The following is a 17,486-nucleotide window of genomic DNA, read 5'->3' as shown; positions in this document are numbered from 1 at the left end:
TTTACTGGGTCTTACACGGGGATCCACATTTTGAACAAAACAATTTCCATTACTTTTCCAGTTACTTGGATATTTAAAAAGTAATAAACAGTTTGCACTCACAAAAAAACAATATAGTCAATAGTTTGGCACAACCTGAAGTATGTGTTCACTATAAACATTTTCATGAGTTTCCAGGCCTTAAGACCCTCTTAAAATTCCCTAATATTTCCAAGTTTACCATGACTACAGGAACCCTCTTACAGACATGATAAACACACTGAGAGCAATGCAGCTTCTCTGTTGTAAACAATACATTTAGTCTACACTATAAACAGTTACTTTAGACATTGTAAATAAGACCCTTTTTCAACAATAACAAATATGTATAGCCTACAGAAACTGTTAGGGGTCAAGGGACTTGAATGCATATTTTGCAAAATAGTGTAAAGATTTTAAATTCTGAGTTGTGAAGATAACGGGCTCACAAGGGATATCTTTTGATCTTTGTTATCTTTGATGAATTCTGATTAGTTTTTAAGTTATTGACTGCAATATAATATTTATCACATATAATATATTATTCATTTTTGTATTTAACACGCATTCATTGCTGTGTGATAGATAAAAGTAAAAAAAATACTTTTGAGTTCCAGGTTAATTAAAACGCAGATTTTCTGCATATTTCAGTATTTTTTCGCGGTTGGCTACTGATAAATCTAATCAAAACAGTTAGCGCGTTTTCATTATCTCAAGCCTTTGTCTGTTCGCATGCGCTAGGTGGTCTTGTAGGCGCCACTCTGACAGAAAACTACAAATCCCAGGAGCCAACGTGGTGTTCCGGTGACAGACAGCCAATCAGAAGCGTCCCTGAGTGGCAGCTGGGCGGGCGCGCGCGGTGGGAAGGCGGTATCGTTGCAGTATGGCGGACGATGGGGACGGTAGGAGTGCAGCGGCGGACACTAGCGGCGGGCAGGGCACGACGGAGGAGTTGGATCCGGGGGCCGGTCTCGGTATAAGCAGCATGCTGCTCGATCTCAGCGTTCTGGTGCTCCTGCTGGCCGCGTGTTACGTGGTCTACGCGCGGTGGTGGCGGAGGGCGGGCGCGGACGCGGGCCGGGGCAGCGAGGCCTCGCCGCTTCCCAAGATGAGGAGACGCGACTTCACCCTGCAGCAGCTGCGCGAGTACGACGGCGTGCAGAACCCGCGCATCCTCATGGCAGTCAATACCAAGGTCTTCGACGTGACCAGCGGAAAAAAGTTTTACGGACGCGGTAAGGAGAGCGCAGGGCTCAGGCTCACACCCACATTCAGCGGGGTTTTTAACTTCAGCAGTGGAGAAGGTACTAGTATTCAGTAAGCAAAGTCTACTAAAGCTGGAATACGTACTAGTAACTACTGGATAGTTACTAGTGACTAATAAACACCTCATTAATATTCTCGGTAGCTAGTGCTTTATTTCACAGTTTGCCTGTTACACGCTACTATAGCAGTAACTGTACTTCATGCTTAATTACAAGCGACTAACTACAAATCATAGCAATATAGTAAGTGTGTGCGGTTAATTAATATTACTCAGTACTTATTTATGTGACTACACTGTCACAAGGAGATCTTAAAATAAAGTAACCGTATTTTGTTTGACTAAAACTGGAAGTGTCAGCAACAATTGGAATACATACTGGTCTGAAGTGAATATTTCAGATTTGGCCATCTTTAACTAGTAATAATGGAATAGTTACAAGTCACAACTGAATACTAGTGATTTATTCCAGCAGTGACTAGTATCTGTTGAATAAGTACTAGTGGCTAATTGTATAGATATTAATCAATAATGAAGTACTAACATCTAACGAGTAGTTACTCATGAAATGGTGAAGGATACAGTTAGATTACTAACAACACTGTTTTGTTGTCCTTTTTACACGTTGCATGTACATGCTGTAGTAGTAATAAGAAATTATGCATAATTTTAAGCAGCTAAACCTATAGTAAGCAAATGTTAATCAACATTACTCGAAATGCTTAGTTTAAAAAAAAAAGCAACAGCTTGCCACAGAAGAATAGGTTTTGTTGCATCCAGCTTGTACTCTGGTCAGAGAAAAGCTAATACTGGTAAACACTGGTCAGGGTAAAGTCACACAAAGCCTCTTCTCCCATAAACCCCTGCTGTGATGATGCACAGGGTGGTCTGATGTCTTATCAGAGTTTGTCAGCCTCTTGACAGGCCCTTTCTGTCTCATTCATAACTGCGGTCACCTTTCTGCCACTCTGGTTTGCATTGGTGAACTTTCCCAGGCTTCAACTTGTCATGTCAGTGCATTTTTGAACGAGAGCCATGTATGACGTGGACATACCGGGTGAGAGCCATGTGCTGGCACACCCATCAGGTATGCACTGTACAGGTAGAACTGTACCGTGCAATAATCAATATTCTCATTTTAAACATGTAAATCTAACAGCTTGATTTGCTATGATGAATATTAGGTCAGCTAAGTTTAGCAGTGGCCTTGGTTAAGAAATCAAGCACCGAGCCTCACTCCTTCCTCCCTCCCCTGATGGGAAACGCTTATTTCTTTCCCCTGCACTTTAAGAGCGGTTTACAGACTGTGCAAAACAGCTGTATGCTACACAGAGCACTTGAAATGTTTGCTCTCAAACCCAGAACAGCAGTCCTTTGTCTGTCTGGAGTCTATATTTGGAGACCCTGGTCAGAAATGAAACCAAGAATGCACATAAAATTGTACCAGGATCATCACAGCTGTTGATTGCATTTACCAAGTTTTGATTCACAGTTCAAACTAAAGCCTCTGATTAGGCCTCTCATCTCCTTCAGCTATATTTGTATATGAGATATGTTATCTGACCATCTGTGGTGTTTATGGGGGAGCGCGGGGCATTCAAGGTGTGGTGTCAGCAGTAGACCAGACTCTGACCAGTGCGTCATTCGTTTAGACACCTGTAGTCCCGTGTGGCATCTTGCACCATTTCACCCAGACAGAGTATGAGATTAGCTTTATTTACCTGTTGCTGCATTCATTTATAACCTGACGAGACTATAGTAGAGGTTTGTTTTGTAGGCAGATGTGGTGTCTTATCATTCGACCATAGGGCAGCTTGTTCTTTTTGGTCAATGTTTGGCTGGACCTGCTTGTTTCCTCTAAGACTATTATTGCTCAACCGCTGAAAAAAGATTGTGTGCATGTGTGTGTGTGAGAGAGCTAACTGGCTTTTGCACATGGAGATCAGATGATGAACCAAAAAAAAATAAGTATCAAAAGATGGCTTTCTGATTGCCCCATCTATTGCCTTCTGTTCTGAATAAACAATGACTAAAGCTCAGTCTCGCTGTCAAGAAAGAGAACAGAAGAACTACACATGCCAGAGCAGCCTAGTCATCATCAGGCCTGATCTGGAAGGCTTTTGGCAGTCATATTTATGAATCATGGATTCTAGTTCCTGCTCAAGAGGTTATGAAGTAAAACTCAGAATGCAGCAAGTATCCGAGACATGCCTGTCTTCTTATCAGTCTCCTTTTATCACATCAGTTCATTTGTTTGTTTTGATTGTGACTGAAGTTCATCAGTCTGTTGTGCTCATCTTCACGTTTCAGGTTTGGGAGGAAAGGTGTGGCCTGAGCGGTTTGTGTACAGCTGGAGTTGGTGCTTTTTGGTGTGGTATAGGCCTTTTCCACACTAATACCTTTTTGTTTGCAAACACATCTTTTTCTCTCCATTTTGGCCTTCTGTTCACACCAACACAGCATTTTTGTCAGGAAAAATAGCTTTTTGAAAACGCTCTCCATTTTGAAGCGGAGGGTTTTGGAAAACAATATTGCATGTTTAGTGATGTGATGCATATTGTACCAATAGATATCTATGTTTATACAGGTATTGTGCCTGTTATATGCTATTCACTTTCACACTGTTTCTACAGATATGTTACTTTGTACACTTCATATTACAGTCCTGCAAAGATAACAGGAAATTTACTCTCATATTGCTGTCTATCTTAAAATATGTCAGTGCCATTCTACTGTCTCAGGATGCAAAGTAACATTTTCTTCTAAGGCATTTTTATAAAAGCTACTTAAATATCAATATTATGTCTGTACCATCGTATGAGTTTTGAGGTTTTACACATGCACAGTAAAGCGAATTGATGTTTCGGTGTGGATGAGAAACTTTGAGAAAACACTTGAAAACGCTAGTGTGGACGGAGAGCATTTTAAAATGAAAACAGTTTTCAAATGTTTCTGGATTAATGTAGATGTAACCATAGTGTATTTTAATGGCACCTCACATTCATTTCCTTAACTCGGTGCGGTGTGTTGTTCACAGAATCTCTCACAGCTGTTTTGGAGTACCTGTTTGTTTACCTGCATTCCTCTGGTTTGCGTGACCGGCTCCATTCATCTCAGCTGTTTGGTTGTTTTTGAGACGACACTCTACTTTGGTTTCAGCTTGTCTGGGATTGTCTGACCCACTGACTCTACAACTGTTTTCTTTTAGTAGGTTCATAGCAGAGTTTTGTTTTGATTGTATTTCAGTTGGGCTCTTACAACTGCTTGTATTTGTAGTAGTAAAAAAAAAAAAAAATTTTACTAATTATTGTTTGTAGTAATTCTTAATTCATTATTATTAATACTAAGTACTGTTATTTTAAACATTTACGTACTTTACCTTAATTTTACTTTTTACTTATTTTCAGACTGTACAATAATTATTAAAAGTGTTTATTTTATCCAATTTTACAGTTTGGGAGGGCCAAATAGCTTTAATTATATTTTTGCTTAATGCATATTGCATAGTTGTTATTTTGATTTCACTAATTCATGTCAGATCAGACAATAATTAATGAATCCCTGGCAATATTGCATTTTCAGTTCTGGTTACTGTATCTATAATGTGCAGAAGTTCCTAAATTTGTCTTGCTGACCTTTTATGCTCACAGTATGTCTGTTGTTCCAGAGGGCCCCTACGGGATCTTTGCGGGACGTGATGCTTCTCGGGGTTTGGCAACATTCTGTCTGGAGAAGGATGCATTACGAGACGAGTACGATGATCTTTCAGACCTGAATGCTGTACAGATGGAAAGCGTTCGAGAATGGGAGATGCAGTTCATGGGTAAGCAGGAGAATTCCACTGAATTCAGAAAGAAAACGTATCATTTGCCCAGAAGTCTAATCATGTCTGAAAGATTTTATTGGCCTTTCGGGCAATTGGTGGTAGGAAAGTTGTGCATGTTATGTAGGTAGTTAGTTTTCACTTCTCCTGGTCCACAAGCTCTGCATGTTGTTCCTGTTGTGCTGGTTAGGGCTGATCTGTAGATTTACTGTAATCACACAACTGATGCAGGAATGGGGTGCTGAGCAAATTCTCTAGATGATGAGTGGCAATAATCTTTAATTGTCCTCTTCACTCTAGATCAGAGAGCTATAAAAAAAATGTATGCCCATATATCAGTGTTTCCTGCACCATTATACAGCGGTGATGTGTCAGACGGTCTCAGTCGAATGAGATAAGATAAAAAGGCTGGCTAGTTTGTGCCATGAAATAAAGTCAAGAAAATACTTATTTTTACTGCATTGTCTACAATAGCTGCCCTCAAAAACGAATGTCACTTATGAATCACACAAATTATTCTTTGATGAGATGAGGTGGTCCCCTTAAGGCTCGCCGACAGGTCGGGCTGTAATCAGGGGAAAATCTGCGGATGATCGGCGCTTCGCAATCTTTATGTGTGAACTACACAACGATGCATCAAAGAGGCTCGCTGATGCGTCGCCGACGCCAAACAAATATCTAGCATGCCAAATATCTGGACCGGTCGGTGTCAGGTGTCGTGACGAGCTACAGCCAATGAAAGAGGAAGGCATGGGTTGAGATCACTGGAAGAAAAACAACAGCAGCGACATCGCTTAAAGAAAAGTTAGGCTTTTATTTTTGCACATAAGTGTCTTTCACTCTCTTTCACAGGCTTTTGGCTGCTATATTTTTTTTATTAACCATCAATAGTTACTGTTGCCATGACCGACAAACACTCACACTACACATCATGTTGTCACGCAGTGAAAAACACATCGCTAAATTAAGTCACTTTTAAAGAAATTTAAACAATAAATACCTTTTTGTGGCTCTTCAATGTGTCGTGACAGATCACTGTATTGCCTCTGTTCAAACACGTGAACCAATCGTCTTTTCATATTTACTTAATGCACGCAATTAACATGAATAAACATCAGAAAGTGTTTAATTTCAACTGCGGAACACCATTTTAAGTCCACCGAAGTTGATCTGCTCTCCTGTCTGATTTGGGGTTAAGGCTAGAAGGGATACTACTGGGCATGTGCATTTACATATTTTCAGAGCCGACAATATAATGTGAAACCTATAAAAATGGTTTTAAAAAGTACATAGCGCCATAGTTTCATCACTTTAGAGTGTCGCAGTGATCGTCTTTTTGCCGTAAAGGACCTGTCATAGTTTAATGAGTGGAAGATAACATGAAGCAACAGGAGGTTAGCTGCATTGAAAACAGATGAGCGTACATGTGCATATAAAGCTCCCATTTGGGGCGAAGTTCACGGGATTTTGTCCACAGAATGATAAGAGCACACGTTTTAACATATTATTTTATTATTTAACACTCAGTGTTTTTAATTTAAGCGCTGCAAGCCATGCATACTGCGCCAGACGTGACAAATGTTTTGGTATGCAAAACTTTTAAAATACCTCAGCTTATTGCCGTTACCGTGGCGGCCAACAACAGCACAGCTTAACCCTCCACACATATTTATATTTAGTTATATTGAAAGTTTCAATTCAGTCTTTTTCACCCCGTTTTAACATGTATTTCTATAAAGACTGGCCGTAGCTGTCGGGCAAGATGGCGGATAGCAGCGGCGGCACATAATATACGTGTTCTGATTGGTCAGATCGCATGTCAATCAAGCTCTTTGCGAACGGTCAATTCTGGCGTGTTTTCATGACAAAACGTGGTTTAGGGACCGAATCGAGTCGTTGGGTGACAGTTGTTGTCAGCTCGTGTAGTGTGTAACCCCATGTTGCGGATCATTTACATAGTCACGTAGTGTGAACACCACAACGACTAAAAGACAGACAATCAAGTCATGTAGTCTGAACGGCACAGCGATCTGCCGACATGTAAAGTCGTGTAGTGTGAACTTTGCTTTAATGTACTTATATATGTTTGTGTGTGTGTTGGGGAGAGTGACTCGTGTTCTATAGCCATATACAATAAGGTTTATACTTGACTGATCTAGATTGATTGATTCAGTGTTGAACAGTCTCATATCTGTTTGTGTTGCTGTGTGAGATGAGAAAATGTGAGATAAACAGCTTGACTTCCCTGTCACCGCCTGTGGGGAACATCAGCCAAGTAATATAACAGATTAATGCTGCTTGACAAATAAGTTACTCTGGTGATAAAGCACAATGTTTTCACTCTGGTTGTTTGAATTTTCTTTTCTTACTCTTTTGGATATTTTTTTGTTTTCATTTATGTTTTAATAATTTTAGGTGCTCAATTTTATTAGGTTTAGGTAACTACTTTAACTTCAATTAGTTACCAAAGTTGCATTTTTTTAATTTGCATTTTAATTTTGTTCATTTAATATTTATATTTTATTTGTTTTATTTCAAATAACTAATTATTTTTTAATAGTTTTAGTTGTGTTGTAGTTAACAATAACACTGATGGAGAAAGCTAGTCTGTGCAGCAAGATGATGTTTTACAGCCAACAGAAGCTAACAGGTCCATGCTAACTTCTCCCTAGTTGTTACTACCAAAGTTCAAATAAGTCCAGTGTCCAAATAAGAGTCCTTCCTAAAGGTTGTGCACAAGATAAATATGCACACAATATGCATGAACAAGAAATAACATAAATGCAATTTTATATTAAAATTGTTTTATTAATTCTTTTCCATTTGTTCCTCTTCTCTCTCAGAGAAATATGACTACGTTGGCCGTTTGTTGAAGCCAGGAGACGAGCCGTCTGAGTACACAGATGAAGAGGACATGAAGGATCATCAAAAACACGAATGATCTGCTGAAACATCTCAGCAGCTGAAGCCCAGGACTGAGAAGGCCACCATCCAGAATAGTTAAACCCCAGCAAGAAAACCCCTCAGAATCTGCCCTTTACCTCGATCGTACCGTGTCTCCACTACTGCTCCACCACAGCGATAAACACATCTGTTTGAAAGCCCCCTGCTGTTCTGACTGTTCTTCTACCAAAACAGACCAATAGCCTGTCAGAGTTTCCTGTACTCTTGTCTGTTCTTGATACCTTCTCCTTAATCCAGCTTCTTGCCCCTCAATCTTCCTGTCCCACCTAAACACTCAATTTATACCATCAAACACTATACCATAATCCACCAGTCCTAAATCGTCAGTCATACAGTCTAAACCCCTAAACCTTCCGTCATTTACCCTACAGTCCGATGGAAAGTGGAGCGCACCTGAGGCTTTTATAGCATCCTGCACATTTGTGCATTCAGACTTGGACTGACAATGTGAAGAGATGAATAAAAAGGAAGAAGAGGAAACACTGAAAACACATACATTTTTATTCACTTAATTTTCTTTGGAGACTTCACCGTTCGTGACCTCAAAGGTCACGTACATAGAGCGGGGCAGATGCCTGGAGTTCAGTACACAACAGGTTAAAAATCGCAACTGGGGTCTCTTAATTATTTTTGCTTCCATTTAAGTTTGATTTTTGTTGTTGTTGTGTGTCATTATTGTACCACAACACATGTCTCAAACACTTCTCAAGCATTTAAATCTCATGCTTATTCGTCAACTGTGAGAACATTGTCGTTTTAAATCAAAGTAAATGTCAAGTGGATATGGCAACCAATCCAAAAGCCTGCCATTCTGCCATCAGCCAATCAATCCAAAGGTTGGGAGGGTCTGGGGTGGGTGGGTGCTCTTAGCAATTTTTGTATTGTGTGCACCACTAGTGTGTAGCGTTTTTTGTCACAATGTGATTGTAAAACATTCGGGATGGGAAATGTTTGCCGGGGGGGGGGGGGGGGGGGGGGTATCCGTTAGCATTCTCGCCATAAAACTGTTGTTTTATTTGAACGGTGCAAATCTGAACGGCTGGTTGGGATGCAAAGGGAAGATCAGTATGGTAGTTTAATTGGATCAACTTGTCTGCTCATTGGTCAACAGAACTCTCCCTTCCCCTGTTAATGAAACAGCGTAGTTATTGTGCCTTATTTCCATTTAATTTACTACAGAATAGTCAAGAGATGCAGAAGGATACAGGTATGAGAAAACGCAAAGATAAAACATGTTCTGCTCTGCCCTTTCCACAATACATACTCTTAGGTTTTTCGAAAGCCAAGGCATCTTTCCCCTCCATTTCCTCACAGTTCGTATGACGAGGCGTGCTCACGTTTGTGAGCGAATCCGACACGAGAGGCTCAACCGCCATTATTGTGACCTTGTACATAGACTTTATGAGCTATTTCAGTGTTACTGCCATATCTGCGCTGTTATTAAACTCCACGCACTGCTGTGTTGTACTGGCCAAAAGATCCATTGCTCTTTCTCTTTTTTCCCCCTCTTTTTTTTTTTTTTTTTTTTTTTTTTCTGCCGAATTTATTTTGTTAATTGTGGGTAATTTTCAAATCCACCCTTAAGTGTTATATTTTGTTTTTCTTCTGGAGAGGGGAACTATGAGTTTGGAAGAATACTTTGTCTTTGCTGAGGGGAGGGGGATGAGGCGCAATTCAACAATTGTGGATTCTGTAAATATGTGTATCATTTTATTAAAGCATGTGCAGCAAACAGTGAGTTAATGCTGGCTCTCACGTCATGTATTTAAATGGAGTTTGCAAGGATGTGTGTGCGTTCAGGGGAGGAGGATGAGAACGTGTTGTTGCAGAAATAAATACATTTGGTTAATAACTACGGTTATCCTCTCTGCCCCTCTGTTGTGTCATCTCAAGTGCAAAAATAGGCTTTGTTTCTCACAAAGGGCATCATTTCAAATCAAAGAACTACAAAAGTGGCAGCTGAGACTGTAAACTGAAATGTAAAATGTGTTGAGAAAACTCCAGGTTGATTTGTTTACTAAATGTACTTTAATGGATCGTGTCATTATACTACAGCATTTATTGGGAGACTAGTTATGTGGACTAGTTAAAAGATTTTGTACTTCCATAGTAAAGCATTTAGCTTGTGTGAAGGAATATTGGAGGAAATTTGCGGTTGGTTGAGGTATTTGTCATGTTCCAGTTATAATTACTGAGTGCATATGCAAAAATTGCATAGAGTAACGGCAATAGTTTGTCCAGATCATTTGTATGGATTTGCAAACTGAAATATAATTTTTAAGCATGATATAGCTGCGTGAAATGTCACACAATTGTGTTAGAGCTGAAAACTATTTACTCAAGGTAGTTTATCAATACTGTGCATCTCGCACCACAGTTTACACAATCAGCAATGAAACAAAACCATTGTTTCAAATTATTGCAGTTGTGAATTTACAATTTCACAGCACAGATTGAGTATGGAGGTAGTTTTGTAAATAGATTATAAATTATAATCCACAAAATGTGTAAGTAAAAAAAATATCCACAAAGGTGTCTGTAATGTAGCCTACCTGGTTTGATACATTAAATGTAGCACTATCTTTTTATGTGCAGTACGTTTTGAACTTTGTGTCTTAAATGAATATGTCTTATGTTTTTATATATATATATATAAGAGGGTACAGCAGACTTTGCTGTGGTCGGTCTCATTTTTGGTAGCCATTGCTAATGCTATGTTAGTAGTGCTGTCTTCCCACTAAAAATAATCACTTCCTGGAAGATGATTTCGTTAAGGATTTTATTTTTGTTCATTAAACAAAAATTACAAAACACTAACAGCATAGTGATTGAAATCGTTCGGCATTAACCGCCAGATGTCACTGAAACCCTAATGGTTCTCTAACAGAGGTATCTACCAATGATGGCATGCCCGAGTCATTTCTGCGAATCGGTTCTCTCGAACAGTTCATTCTGACCGGTTCAACATTCCAGCGATAGCGCCGTTCGTGACACATAACGGCGATTCATAGTACATGCTCTAAAACTTTCCAGTAAAGCCATATATAAGCACTTATGTATCTTATAAATATTTTGGTTTTCAGTCAAATGGCCCTGTCGGAGCCGCTTTGACCGATTCAATCGTGAATGAATCGTTCAAACTGGGTTCAGAAATCGGACATGGACACAGTGTGATTCTTTCGTATATCGTTTCGGGAACGGTGCTTTATTTTGCATGAAATGACTGTTAGTGTAGAGTCGAATTTGAAGTAGAATTGTCTAGAACAGAATTGCATATCAAACCGGCAGTTTTTGTTGGGTAAGTTTGGTTTTCTTATAAACACTAGAGTGCTTAAGCATTGCAGGTTTTAGACTCTGCATTTGTCGATATCTTGCAGCTTTATACAAAATATCTGCGATCGATTGTATTATTCAATGCATCAGCATCGTGCAAATCTGTACATGTTCTCGTGGGAAGATCACATGAATGATTTTGTGGTTGGTGGTTACACAATGCATTGTTTCTCTCTGACCGGCTGTGTGAAAGTGTGAGGACCATAGATTCAGATGAACCTTATTTGAGAGGGAAAATGTATACAAACAGGTCATGTAAATATAAAATGCTTAAAATATAGCATTTTATATTTAAATTCATTTCCCCTTAAAATATAGAATTGCTTAAAATGTTCTTTTTGGGTTAGTCTGGACAAGTAGCTGATGATGACTTCATCTTTTGTCTTCTCAATCGTCCATATTTTTTAATGCATTAATAGAGTTGAGGCATAGAATGCAAAACAGAACATAAGACGTTTATAGCATTTTCTGTATATGCCTTTGATTTTTTTTTCTTTGAAAAGGTACTGCACAGGGTAAGTGGTTAAAGTGTAATATCAAGACTTTTTGGATCTTGTAACACTAACTTATACTGACTACTTTGATATTTCACATTCACTTGTCAAGAGGGTCTGACAGTTGAGTTCCATTATAAGTTGGAGCTGATGGTGAGCTTGACTTTTACAGGAGGGACGTTTCTTATCATGGCTGAGCATTTATCCCAGAGTGAACTGGACTATCCTTTTAAGCTTTTGGAATATTTCAATGGATTCAGGATCTCCAAGGTGTGTGTTTTATAAGAGACTCGTACTGAATTCCTTAACGTCTATATAAAAGAGTTTTTTTTATCAAAATGAGTGCATGAATATCAATCAGTCAGATGATATAAATCAGTACTTTTATGTGATGTGGAATCACCTGAGGCATCTTTAGCAAACTGGTTTAATAATGTGTTTACCACACTGTTGGATTATGAGTAAATGTTTTATGTGAGAACATCTATTATTTATTAATGGCATTTCCCCAGTTGTGTCTTTTTTGCCTCTGTGGCCACCATGGCTGATTTCGCCTCTAGCAGGACAGGCCTATAACTTATTAAAAGCAACTGAGTCAAACACTGAGATGACTCAGGACTTGTCTTATCCCACAAAAAACCCCAGAAAGAATTCTGCATGAACTGAATTAGATAATAGAATAGAATAGACTTCACAAGAATAATTTTACAATTATTGTGCACAGAGTTTTGCGCAATTTACTTATCACAGGAGGCAAAAAAGTAATTAAAAATTGTGAATAAATTATACAAAAGTCATATCACCTAAAATATTACATTCCTTTACACCTTTCAGCCTACTTGAACATTAATATGAATTTGAACCCAAAATCATGTTCATGGGCTGATGTAGGCCTAATTTATACTACTTTGGGTTTCTCCTGGAGAAATATATTGAATGTAGTTTTAGTCCAAAAAAAAATCACACTGCAAAAGACCTGTTCAGTCGCAGATATCAGATAATCGTCTTGATCTCCAGATTTTTTTTTTAAAGAAACAAAGATACTGTTATTCAGAAAGGATGCATTAAATTGATCAAGCATGTTTTAATTGTAATAATATTTCACAATGTTACTTCTCCTTTGGGTTTCTCCTGGAGAAATATAGTGGCTGTAGCATTAGTCAAAATGTCTTAAGTAGTCCTAGTATATCAGTAATAAAAAGGTTGTCTTGTCTGATTAAATCAGACATTATTTTTGTGAAAATGGGTTCAGGTAGAAAAGCAAGCATATTTATTCAGTTACAAGTTGCAATAAGTGCATTTTACAATTTAAAAGAAATGACAAACACATAAATAACATAAGTTCTCACTCACATTTTTGATTTAAATATCTTGAATCCCTGCTCTCCTCCAGGCAATATTTTCTGCTTGTGAGTTAGGGCTGTTTGACCTCCTCCTCCAATCCCAAAAGCCCATGAGGGCAGTTGAAGTTGCACAGAAGCTTGGCACCAGTGAAGATGGTATAGAGCGTTTACTGGATGTTCTGGTCGCCATTGAGATTGTGGATGTGGAAGTGGTACAGGGAACAGGTGAGCTGCTTAACTATTTTATATTCCTCCACAAATAGCTGGAATTTACATTGATTGATCTAAGGTGATAAATGTAAATATCTGTTCATAAAATCATCCATCTCTTGTGTCTAGATTATTATTAAAATATTTACCAAGTCTCCATATTTTAACTCTTGTCTTCTCTCATAGCTTTTTACAGCAGCACAGATGTTGCTAATCTATACCTGGCCAAGACCAGCCCCAAATCTCTACATGATTTGATAATTTATAACTCTCAGACCATCTACCCACTCTGGAACAATCTGGTAGACGCTGTCAGGTAGGCATCGCCATTTTCATCATCCATTAACAACTGAGAAACACTTGATCCCTGGCCGCTTTAAAATCCTTTTTCTGTGACAAATGTTTCATTGTATCGATTTTTAGATTCATCAGGCTTTGTGATCATTAAAAAAGAAAAGCCTGACTGGCCTTTCTAAAACTAAACAGTTAAGAAATAATATGTTTTATTGAATAAGAAAAATGGCATAATCAACACATCTGAAAACCTTTCAGGGAAGGAAAGAACCAGAATGAGAAAACCTTTGGCCTTCCATCTGAAGAGATCTTCTCTGCCATATACAGGTTTGTGTGATCGGTTTTATATAATATTAGCAGTACTGTTTTGGGTGAATTTTATTGTTGTCCCTAGACGTCACTAAATTAAAAGTCCTTTCGTTGACTCCAGTGATGCAGTCTTAAGCGCTTAGCTTCTGGTGCAGTGTAATTCTAGGTCATGGACTTTAAACCAATACAAATTTGAGGCTTTATGACAGGCTGTTGCCGTGTGTGTGTGTGTGTGTGTGTGTGTGTGAAAGAATGACTTGTGTTATTGTATGTATGTTTTGGAATCGTTGGGGTTTTTGTGATGGCGTGAGAGTATGTGTGTGTGTGTGTGTGAACACATCTCACGCTCTAGTAATTTTGGTGCATGGGATTATGTGGACATGTGTATTCGTTTTCATCATTTTTTATTTTCTATTAATTTTACCCCTAATTTTATTACATTTAATTTTATACCCATTTTATAATGTTTTTCATTTTTAAGGTTGTGCTTCTGTTTAAAGTCAGTTCATGTGTTTTCAGAGAAACAGTATGTGTCAGTATGTTTTTTTTTTTTACCCTAACTTTCATTTGTTGTTATTTATAATACATTTATAGCAGTTGGTTACGCCTGGAGAAATGTAGTGGATGTAGTTTTAGTCCAAAAAAATTCTACTCAGTCACAGATATCAGTACTCAAAATCTTTGTATTTTTTCCAGTTTTTATTGTAAAGAAATTAATATTTTTATTCAGCAAAGACCCATTAATTTGATCAAAAGTGACCATACACCGTTCAAACTCAAATCCATCTGTTGACACTGGTTTCAGGTCAGAAGAGGAGATGCTGAAGTTCATGGGTCTGATGAACTCTACATGGGTCATTGACGGTCATGACATAGTGACAGCATTCGATCTTTCTAGCTTCAAGACAGTCATAGATCTGGGAGGCGAGTATAAATGTTGTTTTGACTCTTTGCTTAATTATGACAGTTATTTGAACTAAAAATAAAAAGCTCATAATTGTAGATTTTTTTTTTAATGAGATATGCAAGAAGTAGTAGATTTGCAAGTCATGTTATTTTGAGATGCTTTGCAGGCTGCTCTGGTGCATTAGCGCGAGAGCTGGCTAAAGAGTATCCTTCCTCCACTGTCACGGTTCTGGATCTTCCGGCGGTGGTCCAGACTGCTCAGCGGCATTTCGCCCAGCAAGATGACACCATCTGTTTTCAAGAGGGTGCGTAATGACGCATTGTAACATTGTTAATAGTTCGTATTTGACCGATGCTCTGTCCTTCTGAACTTGTCAAAAACAACAATCTAATGGCTGCCCAGACCAGAGTACATTTTAAGCTTGTTGTGTTAATATGGTTAATGAAAACTGAAATAGAAACTTGCTAAAAACTTTTAAAAAAAAAATTCTTAACTAAAATATAAATAAAATTTAAAATAACTGGGAAAAACTAAAATACTCAGAAATAGCCTCAAATTAATGTTTTAGTATCTTAAAATTGTATTCAGCAAGGATGCATTAAATTGATTAAAAGTGACATTATTACAATAGATCTCTGTTTTGCTGTATTTTTTGAAAAAATATGCAGTCTTGGTGAGCATAAGTCTTTTTTTTTTCTTTTTTTCTTTTTATTAAAAAAATCTTACCAACCCGAAACTTTTCAACGGCAGTGTTGATGATGTGAAAACTAAACTAAATAAGATAAAAACTAAATAAAAAATTCATAACTCTAGTATGGCATTTCTCATCTCCAAAACAATTAGGTATATGTTGTTTTGTATTTGTAGGGGACTTTTTTGAAGGAGAAATCCCTCCTGCAGATTTATACATTCTGGCTCGGATCATTCATGACTGGAAGGACGACAAAAATCTCAAACTTCTGAAGACGATTCATACAGCATGTCATCCAGGTGAGAAAAGATGTCACTTCCTGGTCAATAATATTAATAAGTGGCCCTAAAATGATGTTTTCAAAGCATTTACCATCTCTGTCTAGGTGGAGGCGTTCTGATCGCAGAGGCACTGTTATTTGAGAACCGCCGGGGTCCAACTATGGTTCAGATGTTTTCTCTGAACATGCTGGTCCAGACAGAAGGGAAGGAGCATCCACCCTCTCATTATACACGTCTGCTCACCGAAGCAGGATTCAGAGACGTGCAAGTCTGTAGGACCGGAAAATCATATGATGCTATTTTGGCTCTCAAATGAATATGCACAAGTGTATTGTAAGCGTCGTTAGTAATCAGACCCCTTCTGCCTTATCTGCAGACACGTCAGTAATCATGTTCATGCACATGCCAGGCATCTGTTGTTCCACCTTGGCTTGTTTTGTAAAGTTTTTTCCAACACGGAGTGAGCACAGAGTGATCCTTATGATTCCTTCAAAAGACAGTTTTTGTACTAATTAGATTTAGTTATTTGTGAACTTGACTCCTGAGGCCTACCAGATGTAGTCTGAGAAGGGGTGGGATGAGGAGCTGTTTTGGATTGGCCAGTGATGTGTCAAAATAAGCTCCTCCCTCTATCCTGCCTTGTGTATCTGTGCACTGTGGTGTTGACACATGGTTAAGTGTGACCCCTAGTGGTTATTATAACTAACACAGTCAAAAAATATCAAAATAAAACAGCATTAGTTTATTTTTTAGTCTAAATATCAATTCCTGGCCTCATTCGATTTAGTTTTAATTTAAACATGATTTTTGTGTCATATAGGCTAGTCCTAATACGATTAATTTACCATCCTTCTACAGAAAAAAGAATGCATTTAATTTTTTTAAATGTATTGTTTGCATATTTTGTTCTAGTGAAACCCTTGCACCACTCTTGATCTTGTGCTGCACATTTATACTTGTCCACTGAGAAGAAAATTCAAATAAAAGGAAACAATGAACCAAGTATTTTGTTGGGCATTGATCCCATGTGATTTGCAGCTTTTGTATTATGTACCTTTCCTGAAAGGTTCAGTTCCTTTAATAACTGGACTGATGTTTAAAATATTAAATATGGGACTTTGGACCACAAAACCAGTCATAAGTAGCACGGGTATATTTGTAGCAATAGCCAGCAATACATTGTATGGGTCAAAATGATTGATTTTTCTTTTATGCCAAAAATCATTTGGATATTAAGTAAAGATCATGTTCCATTATATATTTCCTAGCGTAAATATATAAAAAATTAATTTTGATTAGAAATATACATTGCTAAGAACTTCATTTGGACAACTTTAAATGCGATTTTTTTCAATATTTTGATTTCTTTGCACCCTCAGATTCCAGATTTTCAAATAGTTGCATCATATCCAGATATTGTCCTATCCTAACAAGCCATACATCAATGGAAACCCTATTTATTCAGCTTTCAGAAGATGTATAAATCTCAGTTTAAAAAAAAACAACAAAAAAGACCCTTACTTGTTTGTGGTCCAGGGTCACATACTTGAACCTA

The 17,486-nt window shown here is 38.0% G+C and overlaps 2 protein-coding genes across 2 annotated transcripts; both read left to right on the top strand.

Annotated features, from left to right (window-relative positions):
• Window positions 1-835: 835 nt before the first annotated feature.
• Window positions 836-9,922, top strand: pgrmc2 (progesterone receptor membrane component 2). Its single transcript, XM_079385381.1, has 3 exons — window positions 836-1,253; window positions 4,950-5,105; window positions 7,949-9,922. Exons 1-3 carry the CDS (start codon window positions 902-904, stop codon window positions 8,044-8,046), a joined length of 606 nt encoding a protein of 201 aa, XP_079241507.1. The 5' UTR covers window positions 836-901; the 3' UTR covers window positions 8,047-9,922.
• Window positions 9,923-11,043: 1,121 nt separating this feature from the next.
• On the top strand, window positions 11,044-17,419 carry asmt2 (acetylserotonin O-methyltransferase 2). Its single transcript, XM_079386305.1, has 9 exons — window positions 11,044-11,367; window positions 12,069-12,166; window positions 13,290-13,464; window positions 13,636-13,765; window positions 14,002-14,070; window positions 14,858-14,976; window positions 15,126-15,263; window positions 15,827-15,949; window positions 16,036-17,419. Exons 2-9 carry the CDS (start codon window positions 12,086-12,088, stop codon window positions 16,245-16,247), a joined length of 1,047 nt encoding a protein of 348 aa, XP_079242431.1. The 5' UTR covers window positions 11,044-11,367; window positions 12,069-12,085; the 3' UTR covers window positions 16,248-17,419.
• The last annotated feature ends 67 nt before the right edge of the window (window positions 17,420-17,486 follow it).

Source organism: Barbus barbus (genome assembly GCF_936440315.1).
Source record: "Barbus barbus genome assembly, chromosome: 30".
NCBI classification, from domain to species: domain Eukaryota; kingdom Metazoa; phylum Chordata; class Actinopteri; order Cypriniformes; family Cyprinidae; genus Barbus; species Barbus barbus.
The sequence above is the reverse complement of the archived record's forward strand: the minus strand, read 5'-3'. Positions and strand labels throughout refer to the sequence as shown.